At 41.5% G+C, this 20776-nt stretch overlaps 1 protein-coding gene and 1 long non-coding RNA gene across 3 annotated transcripts in view; one reads left to right on the top strand and one right to left on the bottom strand.

Annotated features, from left to right (window-relative positions):
• The window catches only part of COG5 (component of oligomeric golgi complex 5), a 497428-nt gene that overhangs the window by 321542 nt on the left and 155110 nt on the right, over positions 1-20776 (top strand). For both annotated transcript variants that reach the window (XM_068276282.1, XM_068276283.1), the window contains 2 exons: positions 10750-10862; positions 17291-17368. In XM_068276282.1, the coding sequence (XP_068132383.1) occupies positions 10750-10862; positions 17291-17368 (191 nt within the window). The remainder of the gene's footprint in view (positions 1-10749; positions 10863-17290; positions 17369-20776) is intronic.
• The window catches only part of LOC137563609 (uncharacterized), a 37949-nt gene continuing 18281 nt past the window's right edge, over positions 1109-20776 (bottom strand). Inside the window, exon 3 of the long non-coding RNA XR_011030387.1 lies at positions 1109-1352. This is a non-coding gene — a long non-coding RNA (uncharacterized lncRNA). The remainder of the gene's footprint in view (positions 1353-20776) is intronic.

The raw sequence follows: 20776 nt of genomic DNA, 5'->3' as shown, positions 1-20776 counted from the left end.
AGTCACTTAAAAAAAACGAGATGAACTCACCTGGGGCTTCCCTCAGCCCGCTGCAGACGATCGGTGCCCTCGCAGCTTAGCTCCGATGTCCCAGGACCCGCCGGCGAGCACTTCCGGTTTGGCCGTCACCGGCCGACAGGGATGGGAACGCGAGTGATTGTTCGCGTTCCCAGCCTGTATATCGCCCCCTATGCTGCTATTGCGACCTCCTGGCCGCAATAGCAGCATAGGGGGCGATATACAGGCTGGGAACGCGAACAATCACTCGCGTTCCCATCCCTGTCGGCCGGTGACGGCCAAACCGGAAGTGCTCGCCGGCTGGTCCTGGGACATCGGAGCGGAGCTGCGAGGGCACCGATCGTCTGCAGGGGGCTGAGGGAAGCCCCAGGTGAGTTCATTTCGTTTTTTTTAAGTGACTTTAGGTTCACTTTAACCCTTACTCTTCCTACTATTTTCTTTCTCTATTGCATCAGTAATGATTAGTTTTATTTTTTATACATTTTGCAATAGTGGTCCTTTAATGTTGTTGGTAAAACTAAGCAAAGTTTGTGTAGTCAGTCTTTTACAGTCAGGGTCACAATTAGATTTAAATTTGTAGGTTATGGTGGGCTTTTGAACTACTAAATAGTGAAAGTTGTGTTTCTTTTCATCTTTTGTTGAAATGTAAACAAACAAGGATCAATGGGAATGTTCTTGTAAAGGCCTACTTACACTGCACAGTAAGTGTGGCATTGAATTTCATTCCTGTGTTCTGCTGCTGCCATTCTACAAGGTACAATGTGGCCTCATTCAGAGAATAAGAGATACTTTGTAGCTACATTTTAACCACTGTCAAAATTTTGGAGATAAGGTATCTTTTTCAGAATTAATGAAATCAATCGTTAAAACATATGTGCAAGTGTATCACCTAGGCTCGTTTATTTTATGTGACTGTTTCCTCTGTCTCTGAACTTTAGCTGTAGTAAATCATCTAAGTACTCATGGCCATATGCACTCTTGCTTATATGTCACACAGCATATATTAGATGCCCTTGAGCAATTGGTTTCTTCCTCTCATAGGATAACACTCACAATGTGAAATCACGTGGAAGTTTGTAACCCAGTTTATTTATATTGTACATTTGTTTTATATCCAGAGATAATGCACTTTGGCAGTTGGCATTGCATTTATTGAACAATCAAATCAAAATAGTTTGCACTGTGCAACAAGCAAACGGTTCATGTACAGCCATATTACTTGAATTGTTTTGTAGCAATTACTCTTCTCTTTTTTTCCAGCCATGTTTGTAATTTCTGCCTGTTGCTTAGATTCCACCTCATGTGAGAAATTGCACTCTTTCCTTGTGGCACACCTATAAAATGTAACTTGGATATTAGACAGCAGTAAGTTGTTCATAAATAATCTATGTATCACACTATCTCATACTGCCTACACACACCTAAATTTTAATTCACATACCCTACCAGTAAATGACACACTACTTGAGGTAATTATCTAGAATGCTACAATAGAACACAGCTGTCAGGGTCCTGCTGATCCCAACTCTTAAAATGTGAAAATGTGTAACTTCCCTTGGACACAACGTGTAAGTGACCACTAAAGACCTTCGCCAAGGCATTCTGCAAGGTTCGATGAGCTTTTCTCCTGGAGACCACCATGTCGTGGTCGCCAGGGCTGTCCTCACCAGTAATGGAAAGAACAGACAGGCAAACGCTGCAGTGTGAGTATGGCAAGATGGGTTCTATGAGACTAACTACTTCTAAATAGAAGGCAATGGTGATGGACACTGGACTGAACTAGAAGGGACCAGGTTGTCTTGTCAGAATATAGAATGAATTGGCAAGGTGGATGTGTAGACAAGACTGGCAAGGCAGACTGACAGGACCGATTGCGGACTGGGCTGATTGACGCCCTGTGAAAAAGACTGGCAGGACAGATTGAGTAACAAACAATGAACAGGAAAGACTGACAGGCCAAACAGCATGAAAACGTGTTGTGGCTGTGTAGTAAGCAAACCACATTAAAGAGGAACTCCAGCCTAAACAAACATACTGTCATTAAGTTACATTAGTTTTGTTAATTAAAATGGATAGGTAATATAATCTCTTACCCACACTGTTTTAAAAGAACAGGCAAATGTTTGATTTCATGATGGCAGCCATGTTTTTGGATTTTACTTGAGTGCTGCTGCCCCCACCCACGTCCGCCACAGAGAAAGGGGGAAGTGCTAAGCATGCTAGTCCCTGACCGCACTGGAGGAGGGTCCCAATGAACTCAAGGAGGAGCCTGTTGATGGATCAGCATAAGTGTAACAACAGTTCAGTATACCTTCCTTGTGGTTTTGGAGCACCCCAAGCTGCTTGGTTATTTTGTTGTAACAACAGCTAAACATCTACCGGTATGTTTGGCTCTTTTGTGCAGTGTATATATCTCCTCTCGTTTTTGTGACTGTTCTTTTCAAAACTGTATTCCACACCTCTAATTTAATCTTATTTAATATATATTGCTGATTATTATGCTGGCATTTTATTAGTGAACCATAGTAATAACAGGTAACTCTAATCACAACCATTGCCTATGATGTTTATCGAATACAGTGTTTCTGAAATCTTTTTCTTTTCTAGAAGGAAACGGAGGAAAAATCTTTTATTGACATCCAAAAAAGGAAATTTATTTGGCAATTGTTTATTTCATATAAGCATATGCCTTATTAGTGTCAATTAGCTAAACTGTTGGCTGGACAAATTGAACTACCTGTACATATAACTGGATATTTCCTTTATTGCATTAGGGTTATAGAGTTTGCTCAATCAGTGTAACAAAAATGTCTTCTAGAATACAAAAAGGCATACAGATGATGTTAGTTCTGTTTTGACTTTGGATATACCATGGCCATATTTGACCTTTACAGGAATACTCCAAAATGTGATGCTCAATAAAATCTGAACACATTTTAACCCTTTTCTCTACTTTCTAGAACTAAAATTTGAAAGCATGTTAAATACCATTAGTAACTGTATTTTGGCAAAACATGGCATGGATTGTGCTTACCACTAAAGTAATTCTTGTAAGAGGGAAATGCTGTCATGTGATATATAAAGGACAAGCATCTTCTGTGTCTTAGGTTGTAGGATTCATAATCTTGATGTCTTCTAATGCACTCGCTTTAAAATATATACTGCAGAAGTCCACAGGCTTTCCTTTATTAATTTCAGCAGTGATACATCTATTTATTGTGCATATCTGCCTACACTCCTGTTGTAGGAGTGTTATATTTACATATCCTCCTACATCTCCTAACACTGTCTACATGATCAGTTTTGACACCTCCAGGCATATCTTCGCATCGTTTTGTTAACAATGTTAATATCATCTCTGCTGCCTTTATTCAGTTTGATGTTGAATTTTGACTTTTATTGCACATGACTGTGTCCAGTTCAGCAAACTGAAACAGCCACACATCTTTTATATAAAGTAAAACAGATCTTGTTTAGAAAAAAATGTAGTCTTGGAAGACCATTTAGCTGTATTTACTGAGATTATCTTCACAATAGTGCTCTGTAAAATAAGCACATCTCGAATCCACCTGATAAACTAATTTAAACTGCTATGCTGTGTTTTAAAAACACTTTATGACTTATTTCTGTCTGTTTCTTTACCCCAAGACATACAAACCATACACAGACCTAATGCTACATGAATGGGTCTTTCACCCTCACTGACGGATTCAAATCAAACTGATGAGTACATGTCCCTGTCAATGTTTCTAGTTTTTGGCTCAATTCACTTAGCCAAATTGCATTGGCACCTTTATTAGAGTGGAAACTGATTCTCTCATGAAAGATTTTCTGGATTAAATGAAGCAGGAAATGCAAACTACCCTTCCGTCCTTTTGTATTGCCTTGTAGTATGACTTGGTATAACTGATCAGTATTTTAGACCATCAATAATAATAGATGCTTATACATAGAATAAGTACTTTAAAGTATATAGTTTTATTCTTATAAAACATGTATCAAACAGTTGTACTCATGAAGTATACTCATAAAAATATGTTGCATAAAACGACATAGGTACCAATGTGATCAATAAAATTGCTTTAACCACTTTACCCCCAGCGGTATGAATTTCTCCGCCCCTTTTTTCCCCCCTAAAAAACCAGGGACGGAGAAATCTGTACCTTCCGCGCTACCGCCGCTGTCCGCGCTCCCGCCGCTCGTGCGCGCGCACCCGCCGCTTGTGCACGCCGCCGCCCGCTCGCCCGGAGATCAATGAACGGGAAAATCCATTCCCGTTCGTTGATCTAGCCCCGGCAATGATCTGCTGCTTCTTTCAGAAACAGCGAGATCATTGTGAGTCTCCCAGCCTCCTACTGCTTCCTGTAAGCGTCCTTCCGGACGCTTATAGGTCGCATGTAAACAAACACTCTGTGGCCATCTTGTGGCCAAATAGTAAACTACACCCTAAAAGCATTTTACATATTCAAACATTACATTTACACACTAAATTAACTCATTACCTCCCACACTCCTCAATTTTTTTATTTTTTTTTGTAATTAAAAAAAAAAAAATACAATAAAAAAAAAACATAAATAGTTAGCTTAGGGACTGAACTTTTTAAATATTTATGTCAAGAGGGTATAACACTGTTACTTTATAAACTGCGGGCTTGTAATTAGGGATGGATGCAAAACTGAAAAAAATGCACCTTTATTTCCAAATAAAATATTGTCGCCAAACATTGTGATAGGGACATAATTTAAATGGTTTTATAACCGGGACAAATGGGTTAATACATTTCATGGGTTTTAATTACAGTAGCATGCTTTATTTAAAAACTATAATGGCCAAAAACTGAAAAATAATAATTTTTTCCCACATTTTTTCCTATTTCCCCATTAAAACACATTTAGAATAAAATAATTCTTGGCATAATGTCCTACCTAAAGAAAGCCTAATTGGTGGCAAAAAAAACAAGATATAGTTCATTTCATTGGGATAAGTAATAATAAAGTTATAGACGAATGAATGGAAGGAGCGCTGAAAGGTGAAAATTTCTCTGGTGGTCAGGGGGTAAAACCCCTCAGTGGTGAAGTGGTTAAAATATAACATTCATCCATTCAAACACACTTAGACCTTCCAATGTGTAAAAAAGGGAAAAGAAGTGTGAAATGGATGGGTGTAGGGTTATTTGGGACAAATACGCAGAGAGGGGGAAGGATTTGGGTACGTACAGCTTATTAGGTACTAGCAAATTGGGCAATGAATATAGATGGTGAGTTTATGATAGAGACTCAGTGGATTAAGGGGTGTCAGTATTGGTTGCACACAATTCCTCTTCAGTGGTCTTGCCGTTCCCCGTATAATTAGTCCTACTGAGTAGGAAAAGTGCTGATTCACTAGTCAGTAACGTAATGTAAAGTTCCTTCCCCTGTATTAGCGCTATCCAGTGTATATTTCAGGAGCGGTATACCTTTTGGTGTAGTTTTGTATACTCACGCTCCCCTCTAGGTTGCCTCTAGGTTACGATAAGGATATTAGTCCAGTTCGCGAGTTGGAGCTACGGCCGGCTGCTCTACAACTCGTAACAGCTCGCGTCTCCCGTGTATTCCTCTGTCGCGGTGAAGCGCAGTGGCAGTTCCGGGTGGCGGCTAGTTCAGTTCCGGTGACGTCACCTGTTGCCTGCGTCTCCTATTGCGTGGTTGCGTGGTTACCACTATACAGCTTCACTACACAGACTTAGTGGGAGTCGTTTTCCGTGCGTTTAGGTGGTGTGCTGTATTCCTTGGTGCAATTCGGATCCCCAGGTAGATTTACTGAAGTGCAGCAACAGGTGACGTCACCGGAACTGAACTAGCCGCCACCCGGAACTGCCACTGCGCTTCACCGCCGCAGCGACAGAGGAATACACGGGAGACGCGAGCTGTTACGAGTTGTAGAGCAGCCGGCCGTAGCTCCAACTCGCGAACTGGACTAATATCCTTATCGTAACCTAGAGGCAACCTAGAGGGGAGCGTGAATATACAAAACTACACCAAAAGGTATACCGCTCCTGAAATATACACTGGATAGCGCTAATACAGGGGAAGGAACTTTACATTACGTTACTGACTAGTGAATCAGCACTTTTCCTACTCAGTAGGACTAATTATAAGGGGAACGGCAAGACCACTGAAGAGGAATTGTGTGCAACAAATACTGACACCCCTTAATCCACTGAGTCTCTATCATAAACTCACCATCTATATTCATTGCCCAATTTGCTAGTACCTAATAAGCTGTACGTACCCAAATCCTTCCCCCTCTCTGCGTATTTGTCCCAAATAACCCTACACCCATCCATTTCACACATCTTTTCCCTTTTTTACACATTGGAAGGTCTGAGTGTGCTTGAATGGATGAATGTTATATTTTAAAGCAATTTTATTGATCACATTGGTACCTATGTCGTTTTATGCAACATATTTTTATGAGCATACTTCATGAGTACAACTGTTTGATACATGTTTTATAAGAATAAAACTATATACTTTCAAGTACTTATTCTATGTATAAGCATCTATTATTATTGATGGTCTAAAATACTGATCAGTTATACCCAGCGCAATTGGTCTCTTGCTCAATATTAGTGTTTCTTGTTTCATGTGGGTCAGTGGGTTTCCACACGTGACCGGTTAGCAGCGGGTGAAATAGGAATCTCTGAGATCAACCTACAATAGCGCCCTCCACCCCTTTAGACCTTGTAGTATGACTTGCCCCATTTAGTTTCAAGACCCCACACTGTCTCTTTATCATGGTACTGTTACACCACTATTGAGTAGGCAGTGGCGTAGCTAAGGAGCTGTGGGCCCTGATGCAAGTTTTACAGTCGAGCCCCCCAAGCATTCTATACGTAACAATTGATACGGCGCACCAAAACCTGCCAATGGCAAATACAGTGTCAGAGGTGCAAGAAGGGGATGGGGAACAGTTTATTAATGATAACCACTACTCAAAGTATCTATAGAAGTGATTATTATGAGCACATGACCAAAAGAGAGCTAATACTGAAGTTGAGGTAGGACCCCCCGGGGCCCCTCTGGCTCAAGGGCCCTGATGCGGTCGCTACCTCTGCACCCCCTATTGCTACGCCCCTGTGAGTAGGTATAGGGCAGTGAATTCACCTTGTCCTTTCTCCATTTTGAGATTTGAATTGGCAGCCTCCAGAATTGGTCTAGGACACTATGCCTTGGTAAAGAAACCCTGCATGGTCTCAAAATGTTGTCATTTCTTACAGTTGAAGGTTTTTGGAATAAGGAGGTGCCGGCCTATACTTAATTAATCTGCTAAATGAGTGTCATCATCCACTTACTGCTGCTTGAGGCACTCCACCATTATAGACTGTTGGGCATTCTGTAAGGAATGTAGGATGTCCTATTAGGGTTGCCGCGATTTACCAGTATTACGGTATATCACGGTTTTACAATGCACGGTAATCACGGTAAGCACTTTTAGGAAATACCGGGTTTTGCTGTATTTCCGCATCCCCGCCACTGCTCCGGCATTGCCCTGCTCTGTGTCTCCCTTCCTAACAAAGGCAAGCTCCCAAAGCTTGTTCTTGATTGCGGGAGGCTTGCCGATATGAGTGCAGGAGCTGGGCGGTGATGCGCGTCCTGTAATGACGCGGCCATGGCTGGAGCGCACACGGCGAATGATTTTCCCGGCAATGTATCTGCTTGTGTTTTTTTTTTTTTTTATTATTGTGGACTGTACCACAAAGGCAGAGGGGGAGTCACCAGGTCATTCCTGCAAAATAAATAGGCAAATGAGAAAAGGCTACAGCCCGTTCTCCCTTCTGCTAGATGTATGCAGCCCCCTGCCTCCCCCGACTGCAGAGCTGACATAAACACTGATACAGATCAGTGTTCAAAGGAATGTCCAGCGCTCCTCCCCCATGAAAATGATGAGTATGCCGCCCGCCTGGGAGAAGGAGCGAGAGACACACTGCACGTGGGGAGCTGAAGCTTGCGACACCAGATAAGCAGTGCTGCTGTGTGAGAGGTGCTGTGTTTGTATGAATGCAGCCAGTGTGTATACGTACTATGGCGTGTGTGTGTGTGTGTCCTCATGCCCAACGCCCCCCCCCCCCCCCCTGTTCTACTCTGTCCCCCTACTTTTTAATGAAATTGCCCGCAGTGGCTTATCACAGGACTTCACCTAATTCATGTCCGCTCCACCCATTTGCATTTTATTTTTCAGCTCTGGTATCCTTTAAAGGAAACCAGAGACGCAGCATAGTGAACGTTTTATACATAACTGCGGCTTCCTCCAACCCATCATGCGCACAGATCCCTCCCACGCCGCCATCCTCAGCCTCTTCTATCGCTGTTACTGAGTCCCGTAACTTTGGCCAGTTGCGGCCAGTTTTACGCATGCGCAGTGCACTCCCTCCATCTCTGGCAGAAAATAGTACTACGCCTGCGTAGTATTATTCTCTGCTGTAGAGAACGCACTATGCATGCTCAGACTGGCCGCGACTGGCTCAAGTTACCGGACTCAATACCAGCGATAGAAAAGGTTGAGGATGGCCGCGTGGGAGTGATCTGTGCGCATGATGGGTTGGAGGAAGCCGCAGTTATGTATAAAACGTTCACTATGCTTCATCTCTGGTACACTTTAAGGTGTATAGTAAAGTGTACCACCAGCATTTTTGAAGTGGACCTGAATTCAAAACGTCCTCTCTGCTCAAAGATATGCAACAGCAATTTCTTTCTTTGTTGCAGCTGATACAAATCCTAAAATAAATCTGCACAGTTTCTACTTCCTGATTCATGGAAGCAGGCATATTAACCTACTGTGCTTTCCAATGGCCTTATTATCTGCCCTCTCTGCCATAGTCAGTCATGTGACACGAGAGATTGAGTTTTACTTTTGGTATTGTTTTTTTGACATTTAGAAGAGTAAATATTTCAAGCATGACAGGAGGACCCTAACCATTAAGAGTTTAATAAAGAAGAGTTTGTTCAACTTTGACATTTTCTCATTTTTATAAGGGTAATTGTAATGAGAATAATTGAGTAATACCGTATACCGTAATACCGTCATACCGTGGTATTTTTTTTGACGGTTATCATACCGTGAATTTTCATACCGTTGCAACCCTATGTCCTATACGTGAAAGTTGCTTCATTTAGCTGCAAAACAATAGAAATAATAGTCGTCTGAACTGTACAACCCTGTCTATTTATTACCAGTATGTCCTCATCAAAATAGAAGGGTTTTGGGTTCTCTTCTCATGAGAGCCAGGCCAAATTCCACTGTTGTTCATCTGCCTCATTTGCATAGGTAAAAGCACTGGATTTTTAGGCATTTAAGGCATTAGTAGGACTACTATATTGTCTTTATCTTACCATGTCAGTTAAGGTACACTTAAGGTTTGTGGTACCTGTTGCTATAGTATTTTCCATTTTGTTACTTATTTCTTTAGCTTTAGCACTTGCTCTTGAAATGTTCAATAAGACCATGGGGGGAAATGTGGATTATAAATCTGTCCACACTTAGGTGGTTATGGTCGTCACTCTCAATGGAAAAAGAAGGGTTAAAACCCCAGAATGTTCCACCTAGGTGGGTAACTGGTGTTGGAAGTAGGAGGAGCCGACAACAACACAATTAAGGGACAAACGAGGTTATCAGGATAATGTATCTTTACTTACGTGTGGGTTTCTTCCAGCCCCTAGGAGCCTTTTGGGTCCCTCGCCGCAGCTCTGGTGCTCCCCGCGCTGTTGTTCCCTGCTGTCCCGCTGGCCGCCCCTAAGGCTGGTTCTTCTGTGCACACGCAAGCATCCGCTACTACTACTGGGCACGCACAGTACGCACCCGGTGACGTGGGAGTGTATGCGCAGAACCCAATATTACGGGCCCCAGCAGAACAACAGGGAGCACCAGAGCTGCAGCGAGGGACCCAGAAGACTCCTAGTGGCTGGAAGAAGTCCCAGGTAAGTAAAGATACATGTCCCTGCTCACCTGGTTTGTCTTTTAAAAACAATGGTGATGACTTCCTTTCTCCAATGATGACAAGTGCCTATGCAAAAATATGTTCTATTAGAACAAAAGAACTCTGTCACAGGTTAACCCACTCAAATTAAAGCAACAGAGTCCTCATCTATACTCAAAGACAGAAGGGGTAAATCCTTCCTCTGTCCTTAATTTTTTTTATCATTCTTATTATTATTGTTGTTGATGCTTCTTACTTCGAAGTTACCTAAAAGCTCGGTTCATAGTGGTCAGTCTCATAACGCACACGTTATGACTGTGACCTGTAATGGAGACTGAACATAGACTTTCATACAAAGGCTGCATGCAGTGAGTTAGAATAACGCTAACTGTTAAAATGCAGTACTGTGAACAGCCCCATAGAATTGTATGGGCAGTGAGTTGGCATGCAGATGACCACTGTGAACAGGGCCTTAAGAAGATTTATTTTTCTGTCCCAGTGGCAGAAAGCGAGGTGTAAATTACCTACTGGAGATACAAAACTACAAAACTTACTGTGCCCTGTTTTATTGTATTGTTCTTTGTTTTTTAAACATTGATATTACATTTAAGTTTATTTATTTCCCCTTTAAACCTGCACCACAATTAGAAGAACTGCATGTTTCTGTTTGCTATTTAACCTGTTTTCAGAGCATAATATTCTTTTTTCCTCCCCTAAATTGTGTGCATTAGGTTTTGTTATTTGAAAGAATCTAAGTTGCTATTTGTTTCTGTAGGTGCACCGGGCCGAGCAGCGATGCCACAGCCAGGAAACACAGCAGCATTTCGGGCAGCACTTTGGACAAACATGGAAAAATTAATGGACCAAATTTATTCAGCTTGTGTTCAGGTAACTCTGGTTTATCACTAAAACTGTAATGTTAAAGAGAGTCTGAAGCGAGAATAAATCTCGCTTCAGACCTTATAGATAGCAGGGGCATGTGTGCCCGTGCTAAAACGCCACTATCCCACGGCTAAACGGGGGTCCCTTCACCCCCAAATCCCCTCCGTACAGCGGGGGATCTCTTCCGCATTGAGGCAGTGCTAACCGCTGCAGCCCTGCCTCACGCGCGTCTGTCAGCGCGTATCTCAGCCTCTCAACCGCCCCTCTCAGTCTTCCTTCACTGAGAGGGGCGGGGGAGAGGCAGCGATGCGCCGCTGATAGACGCGACTAGAGGCAGGGCTGCAGCCGTTAGCCCTGCCTCTAGGAAGAGAAAATATACGACCAACTTTGTGACCAAGTCTTGCGGGGGTGGGTTTGGGGGGTGAAGGGACCCCCGTTTAGCCGCGGGATAGCGGCGTTTTAGCAGGGGCACACATGCCCCTGCTAACTATGAGCTATGAAGCGAGATTTATTCTCGCTTCAGAGTCTCTTTAAGTAAATATAGGATCTATACATAGTAGTTAAACATTCTATGATTTTTAAGTGTAGACTACAGAATTAACACAAGTAATACAAGGTCTGCTAAGGTTTTTCAGAGAACCTGTCAGAAATGGACATAATCTGAATCCCCATTCTTAAAGTCCTAGCTCAGGCTCTTGTTTTTGATGAATAATGTGTGAACATTTACTCAAATTTCTCATTAACTGTTTTTGTATTATTCATGTTTTTTTACCTGGGTGGCCGGATTTTGCAAAAATGATTTCCTATATGAATAACATCTGGGAACTAATCAAACCTCTTCCACATCCCTTTATAACTCACATGAGGCTATCAGGGAGGAGCTGGTGGGAGGGAGGGGGGGACGGAGATGAGGCAGTCTTTTAATGTTCACACAGAGCACTGGGAAAGATTAGCCCTTTGTTACCAGCAACTTTGTGTGTTGGAGAGGAGACTCCCATGGTGCTACCAGAAAGAAGCTACTGGTTGCTGCCAGGCAAGAGTATTTTCACGTTTAGTGCAAAAAGTAGAGACGTACAATATACATATGTGAACAAGGGGTTTATTTTATATCATTATTTTGGTTGGTTAACTTTTGAATCCACAGCAGAAGATAACTGAGTGAGTTTGCACTCTCCATATATTAGTTCCAAAACACAGACCAAGAGGAAGGGTTTGTGAAGCAGTAAACAGATGAGTGGAATAAATACATTTTGCAGTAGTAAATATAGTCCTTGTTAACTTTCTTAACCTTTTGCGGATCGGACGGCTCTGGCCACTTTAAGACCAGAGCCGTCTGTGCTCTTTTTGTAAGTGCTGGGGTTGGCTTACAGCAATCACGGGGTCAGGCACCAATGAAATTGGCTCCTGCCCGATATACAGAAGCGCCGCTGTGAGCCTGTGCAGCAACACGGACAGCAGCAGGAACAGAAAGAGCAAATGGCGTACGGCGGGGATGATTGAAAGCTATGCCCTGGCAGGAATAACCACGCCCAAACTGGGCATAGATTTCAGACATTGCAGTCTGGAAGCGGTTAAAACAACACATTTGTAAACACCCTTTATATACAACAACATATGTGGCTCAGCCATAGTATTAAAAAGAGAACTATCATTAAAAATGCTTGTATTCTTTCTATGACAAATTGGCTAGAGCTCCATTTACGTTTTCTTTTTGTTTAATTTAAATTTAATTTATGAAGTTTTTTTTTTATAAACTCACCGTAATTTGCAGTACACAGAAAGCACTTGCAGGGCATACCATTAGAATAGAGGAGGCAGATTTTACCCTGTCCGCTTCATTGCATTTATTCATGATAATCATTGCTGCCAGATGTCACTGATCAGCACAATTGTTGATCTTTCCTCCTGCAGCACTGCAGTGCACCCAAGGAGGGAGGAACCCTCAGCTGGCCTGTCATGGAGCAGTATTCTCTGCCCCACGGATAGAAAAAGCAGTTGTATAAAGTGCTCTATCTATTGAACTCCTGGGATTTACTTTTGCTGATTTAAAGTGAACCAGAGTTGAAGCACCCTCATGCATTTCAATATATATATCAATGGAAACATTAGAGAAAACACTTACCCTGCTCTCTGTTTCATCCTTCACTGCTCAGCCTGCTTGTTATCAGCCCTGATATAATCCCCGACTGAGCATCCCTTCTGGCTCTGCCTTCCTGTTCTGTATATTCACATCATCACAGAGAGCGATGATGAGATGGGAGGGGCTGCTAATTGAAAATGTTTTTGTTTTTTTTATCTACATTTGTTAGTCATAAGAGGTTTTTAGAAATGGTGATTTCATTTTGCACAAAGCCCACTAAATAATATGCTTTTCTGATGAACTGTGTTTTGCGTGGAGTTATAGTAAAAAATAAATAAAAAAAAAACACACACCAGAGCTGCGAAAATACCAGGTACAGTATTTATTTTGTAAAATCTATCGGGGGATATGTTTATTTTGTACCAAATCGTTCATCTTTGGTTACCTTTAAAGAAATGAGTCCTCCAGTAAATCTCAGGAATGCAGAGAAACAACTCACAATCGAACCAATATAGGCAATAACAGTGCAGGAAATTTGGGCACTGCCATAGGCCATAATGTGAATCACGGCAATAGCAGTGGGTGCTGTCAGTAATTTGGGGGCTATCAAAAGACGGAGATCAGATTATGATAAAAACTGCGTACTTCACCCACCAGCAATAGTTGGCAGCCAAATTGCATCTTACCCCAGAGTCCATGGAGGCCTGGAGAGGGAATAGTAATTAACACCACCGGGTCTTTTTCAGGAGCAGGGCGAGTAGTTTTTATGGCTTCACCCTGCACCCAAATTTCCTGGTGCCTTATTTACATGTACGCCACACAATACGCTGTGACATTTTCCTTGCCATCAGGACAAGAGTATATTGCTGTGTGACAGGCCATACAATTATCTCTCTTTCAGAGTGAGTATGTGTGTGTGTTAGGGGGAGGCTGAATTGTATACCCAATAAGAAAAAAATTATAGCTGCGGCCCGGGTCCTTAAAATTTGGTCTGATACTTGGCTAGGCTGCCATTTGCTGCACACAACAAAAAATCTCTGAATATATGTAATTACAAAGTTTAAAGAGAAAACACAACATTTTTTTAAATGATAGTTGTCATTTAAAAAGAAACCGTAACCAAGAATTGATCTTCATCCTAATCAGTAGCTGATACCCCCCTGAGAAATCTTTTCCTTTTCTCAAACTGATCATCAGGCGCTCTGTATGGCTGATATTGTGGTGAAACCCCTCCCACAGTGTGATGTCAGCGCCTCACAGCTCTGAGGTCCTAACATCACACTGTTTGAGCCTTGTTGCATTGTGGGAAATAACAGCTGTTTCCAACTGCCAAAAAAGTGACAATGACATCACCTGCCAGAAGTAAAAATGTCATGGGATAAATGTCAGAATGTATATCAGGGAGAGGAAAGATTTTACAATGAGCAAACACTGACTAAATCATTTATACATAATTATTGTAAAAATTAAGCACTTTTTTATTACATTATTTTCACTGGAGTTCCTCCTTAAATGCAAAGTCATTTAACATATACCTTGACAAACAGGTGCTGTACAAGTGCTAATTGCCAATCTCAGTACATTGTCTTAAACCTTAAACTTGATATAAATTGACAGTTCAGATGAAGTAAAAAGAGGTAATATAACACCCAGACAAATGAAAATGTAATAACTCTTAAATGACTATCAAGGTTTTAGAGGAAGGAGCATTATCAGCTCTTACATAGTTGCATAGTTACATAGTTATTTTGGTTGAAAAAAGACATACGTCCATCGAGTTCAACCAGTACAAAGTACAACTCCAGCCTGCTCCCTCACATATCCCTGTTGATCCAGAGGAAGGCGAAAAAAAACCCTTACAATGCATGGTCCAATTAGCCCCAAAAGGGAAAAATTCCTTCCCGACTCCAGATGTCAATCAGATAAAACCCCTGGATCAACATCATTAGGCATAACCTAGTAATTGTAGCCATGGATGTCTTTCAACGCAAGGAAAGCATCTAAGCCCCCTTTAAATGCAGGTATAGAGTTTGCCATAACGACTTCCTATGGCAGTGCATTCCACATCTTAAAGGGAACCTAAACTGAGAGGGATATGGATGTTTCCTTTTAATCAATACCAGTTGCCTGGCAGTCCTGATCCCTTTGGCTGCAGTAGTGGCTGAATCACACACCTGAAACAAGCATACAGCTAATCCAGTCTGACTTCAGTCAGAGCACCTGATCTGCATGCTTTTTGAGGGGCTGTGGCTGAAAGTATTAGAGACACAGGATCAGCAGGAGAGTCAGGCAACTGGTATTATGTTAAAAGGAAAAATCCATATACTTCTCAGTTTAGGTTCCCTTTAATCACTCTTACTGTAAAGAACCCTTTCCTAAATAAAGGGCTAAAACGTTTTTCCTCCATGCGCAGATCATGTCCTCTAGTCCTTTAAGAAGGCCTAGGGACAAAAAGCTCATCCGCCAAGCTATTATATTGCCCTCTGATGTATTTATACATGTTAATTAGATCTCCTCTAAGGCGTCTTTTCTCTAGACTAAATAAACCCAGTTTATCTAACCTTTCTTGGTAAGCGAGACCTTCCATCCCACGTATCAATTGTAGCTCGTCTCTGCACCTGCTCTAAAACTGCAATATCTTTTTTGTAATGTGGTGCCCAGAACTGAATTCCATATTCCAGATGTGGCCTTACTAGAGAGTTAAACAGGGGCAATATTATGCTAGCATCTCGAGTTTTTTTTCCGTTTTAATGCATCCCAAAATTTTGTTAGCTTTAGCTGCAGCGGCTTGGCATTGAGTACGATTATTTAACTTGTTGTCGATGAGTACTCCTAAGTCCTTCTCCAAGTTTGATGTCCCCAACTGTATCCCATTTATTTTGTATGGTGCTAGTCCATTAGTACGTCCAAAATGCATGACTTTACATTTGTCAACATTGAATTTCATCTGCCATGTATGTGCCCATATAGCCATCCTATCCAGATCCTGTTGCAATATGACACTATCTTCCTGAGAGTTGATGATTCTGCACAATTTTGTATCATCTAATAAAAAAATTGAAGAGCACTGGACCCAGTACAGACCCCTGTGGGACCCCACTGCTAACAGTCTCCCATTTTGAGTACGATCCATTGACCATAACTCTTTGTATTCTGTCCATTAGCCAGTTCCCTATCCATGCACACAAACTCTTCCCCAGTCCTTGCATCCTCAACTTTTGCACCAGACTTTTGTGGGGAACAGCTCTGAATATGTTCAGTTCAAATGCAAGTGTCCAGGAATGTTTTGTCCTCAGATCAACATCATAAGAGCATTTGTGGACCCCAAAAGAAGTAAGATAAAGGATGGTCTTCATTCACAGAAATATTAGTGGACCCCACTATGGATAATGCCAGGTGCAGGCAATTCAGTGAAAATGAGTAACTGGCGGACCTATTAAAGTGGACCTGAGCCCTTGCACAGGACAGAAGGAAAACATAGAGAAATGTATCCTGTATGTATTTAGAGAGTTTAGCCTGTTTAATCCCCCGTTTTTTGTGTCTAATCACAAGTTGCAATTTTATCTCTCCCCTTTTCTATATGTTGCATATCTTTTAGAGCAGATAGGATGTTCTGAATTCAGGTCTGCTTTAAAATTTGAAATGCTGGCATGAAAGTCCAAGTGAAGTGCACACTACAAATGAATATGCATAGTAACATAATCTGCTTTTCACTTGGCTGTCAGGGCCTGAGCCCACTAACGCAGTTGTGTCCGCTTTTCAACAACACATGAATGTTACAGATGCTGAAAAGCAGACAGAAGCAGATACAACTGCATTAGTGGGCTCAGACCCTCAGCTTGCACTCCATTTGTGCAATTGTACACTGTCTTTTAAACGTACTACCTTTGGGGTAAACAGGTCCTATGATGAGTTTGATCTTTTACCCAGATTTGCGTCAGGATAGTAATCATTTGAATTAGTTTCCCAACTTGGGCTTTTATGTTTATTTCACTACAAATGTTATAGCTAATCCAGATTCCTCAAGAATAAGAGGAACAGAACTTGCTACCCATGGCAGGGAGGGGTATATGGAGCCATCTTGCTTTATAAACAAAAAAAGTGCCGTTTTGCAGTGAAAAATCCAACTGTGCTTTTTTTTTTTCAGCTGTCCTACTCAGCAGAGCAAGTCTGCATTTTCGTAAAAGGGTGCTTATAAGGAGGTCTGATATGAATGATTACTAGAATTTTAACACAAACACCACATGTTATGAGTATTTTGTATCTTACGGTTTTTGTTCATAAGGGCACGCCTCTCCAAAACTAGTAAAAAAGCCAGAGAAAGCCTGTGTTCAATTGTATCTATGTTTCTTAGGTACAGCATCTTCAGAAGGTTTTGGCAAAGAAGAGAGACCCTGTATCCCATGTTTGCTTCATAGATGAAATTGCAAAGGTAAGGATTTATTTCATGCTTGCAACACTGGGGTGGAGGTGTCAGAGAAAGCCTGTCGTAAGGAGACAACAGAGTAACCAAGCAGCTCAGGGTGACCCAAACTACTAGGAATGTGTAGGGGGATAAAAGGGACCAAAAAGGCCTCTTACTAAAAAAGCAAAGCTTGGTGTAATTGCCTTCTTAAAACAGAAGAAAATTTGCAATAATTAAGTTATAAATGAACATTTGTGGTTACCCACAATGCACTACTACTAAATATGCAAATTATCCCTTTTCGCCCTTGTAAGCCAAGCAAGCATCCAGAACCGCTGGTATATAGCAAGCCTATAGCTTTAAGTTTTACACAGCCATATCAAACCCACATGTAGACGGCCTGTTTCGGACTTTTGGTCCTCATCAGTACATGGCAGGGATTGATAAGGCTGTATGAAATAGGGCTTGGACGAGTACAACAGAGTAACCAAGCAGCTCAGGGTGACTCAAACTACTAGGAATGTGTAGGAGGATAAAAGGGACCAAAAAGCCCTCTTACTAGAAAAGCAAAGCTTGGTGTAATTGCCTTCTTAAAACAGAAGGAAATTTGCAATAATTCAGTTATAAATGAACATTTGTGGTTACCCACAATGCACTACTACTAAATATGCAAATTATCCCTTTTCGCCCTTGTTAAGCCAAGCAAGCATCCAGAACCGCTGGTATATAGCAAGCCTATAGCTTCAAGTGGACTTTTTTTTTTATTTCTCAATTTTGCTGAAAAATACACTGCTATTCATCATCATTCATTATTTACTTAGTAAATGAAGATAACATGGCTGCATATACCAAAATGGTGTTAAGAAACACTGATGAGACCACTACATGGTGCATTTTATATAAATGCATCCAAAGACATTAAAATGTGCATGAAATCGTACTATAATGTTATTACTTGGAAGTGCCTTTTGACTCTAACCTTGGTTCTCCAGATCCGTTAAATATACCTGCATGCTTTTCTTGTGCTTTTTTTTTTGAATATCATAAATGTTTGTTCAAAGTTTTTCACAATAGAAACATACATAACAGAGATAAAGACAAACAGTGGCCAACATGGCCTTATTATACTATCCGGACATTGTACAATATAAAAGAGTATGGGTCTTGGACCCTCCAGACTTATATAAATACATGAATGCAGTTTATACTACGGTACATAATAATGATTAATCCTTCATCATGGATCCAGGTGGGGTACAACCAATAATGATAATTTAGCTGCCCATTAGGTTCTTCTGTCTAGTGAGTCCTTCTGTCTAGAAGAGAATAGAGAGACACAGAGGAAAAGAAGAGGAGAGGGAGGCCCCTTAGTACATCCCCCCCCCCCCCCAGAGGCACAAAAGGCATGTCTACTGCTCCCAGAAACAGCCCCGACAGGAATTAGATTTCAGGTTCAAGTAAAAAATTCCCCTCCTCGGAAAGAGTAAACACCTCCCACCTCCGCCATATCTGTTTATATTTCTCCTCCCTATCAGAAGCTAAATGAATCAGTAGCTCTGTATGTTTTAAAGCTGAGAGTTCCTGCAACCAATCTTGGATCGTCGGAGCCCGAGTGGATTTCCAAAATTTAGGGATAGTTAGTTTAGCTGCTGCCAAGATATGGTGGACTAAAGATTTTTTGTAAGTTCTAATAGGGCAGTCTATTTTAAGGAGCAGCAGGGAAAATGGCTCATTAGGTACTTTGATCTCGCTTATAGATTCTATAATTTTGCAGATTGTTTCCCAGAAATGAGTAAGTTTGGAGCATGTATGCCATATATGGATCATATCTCCGACTGCCATACCACATCGCCAACATAAGTCTGGGATAGCAGGGTTGAAGCTGTGAAGCCTCTCCGGTGTGCTATACCAATTGGAAATGATTTTATAAGCATTCTCCTGGGCCCTAATTGATATTGAGGATTTATGTGCAAAAAGAAGGCATTTAGTCCACTCGGACTCCGAAAGATCCCTATTGAGTTTAGAATTCCATTCTAGCATAAACTTGGGAGTCTTGTCACAAAGATAAGGAAGCACAACCGAGTAAGAGCAGGAGATTCTGTGTTCTAGCGGAGGGTGCACAAAACAGAGGTCTTCTACATCTGTGAGGTCTCTGCAGGAGAGGTCAGTATCTACATTTTTCTGCAGAAAATGTACTAATTGCCTATATTCATAGAGAATACGTGGGGACATATGTTGAGCCTTAACAAGGCCACCAAGGGGAGTTGGTTTACCATTTTGCCATACTTTTTTAAGCGTAAGTCCAGGTGTGAGATTTCTCAGTGAATTGGAAGATTCTTTTCCTGCTAGAAACATAGGATTATCCCATATGAGCATGTTGGGGCCAACATATGTAGCCATGCGATGCTGAACAATTGACTGGTCCCAAACTCCAAAGGTAACGAAAGAAAGAGTGGTGTCGGTCTTCTAGCAGGCCATACCCAAATACCAGCTCATCTCCCTCTCCAATTCAACCCACTGTGCCTGGCGATGATTATGTACCCAATCCATGATTCTATTTAAGTGAATCGCATAGTAATATGCTTTTGGGTGTGGGAGGGCTAAGCCACCTTCAGCCCTGCTCCTTTGTAAAGTAAGTAGCGCTATTCTGGATTTACCAGATTTCCAAACATACTTGGAAAACAGCTTGGAAAGTCTATTCCAAAATTTCTGTGGTATTTTGATGGGCAGAGTTTGCAAGATGTAAAGAAGCCTTGGCATCAGATTCATCTTAATTATATTTACCCTCCCCATCCAGGCGTGAGATAGCTGGGCCCATTTTTTGACATCACTCGCAAGGGCCTCCACAAGAGGCAGAAAATTCAACTCATAGAGTTTAGATAAGTCTGTGCTAAGATGGGTACCCAAGTAGGTAATGGATGGGGGCTTCCACTTAATCTTGTGCTTTTTATATAACAAAATAATAAAATGATTAGTTGCAAGTCCACTATGGCTGCACTTTTCCAAGTCTGGAGAGCATACCCCGCAGGTCCTCTCTGAGCTCAGTGATGGAGTTGATCTTTTACCTGCCATTTCTTTGTACACTCCATGCCAGAGTCTCTGCTGAAGGTGCTTCAATTTTACAGTCAGTAAAGGGTATGAATACTCATCCCAATATGAATGTGATATTTATTTATTTATTGTTGTGTAAAAAATAATTCAGCAAAGAATAATGGAAAAGAAGTGAGAGCAAAAGTGAATGCCGCTCCACCTCGGTTACTATAACCGTGCTGGAACTAGGCGACTCAACCCAGAAGAGCTAAGGAAATGAAGGTACCGCACAATGGCCTCAATTCGCTAAGCTTTATCAAACACTTTACCAAACGTTTAATAAGTTACCTCATGGGTAAAATCTAATTTTGAATTCACTAAGGTGTTATATATTTGTCAAATGTT

This window comes from Hyperolius riggenbachi, chromosome 3 (genome assembly GCF_040937935.1).
Source record: "Hyperolius riggenbachi isolate aHypRig1 chromosome 3, aHypRig1.pri, whole genome shotgun sequence".
Lineage (NCBI taxonomy): Eukaryota > Metazoa > Chordata > Amphibia > Anura > Hyperoliidae > Hyperolius > Hyperolius riggenbachi.
The sequence above is the reverse complement of the archived record's forward strand: the minus strand, read 5'-3'. Positions and strand labels throughout refer to the sequence as shown.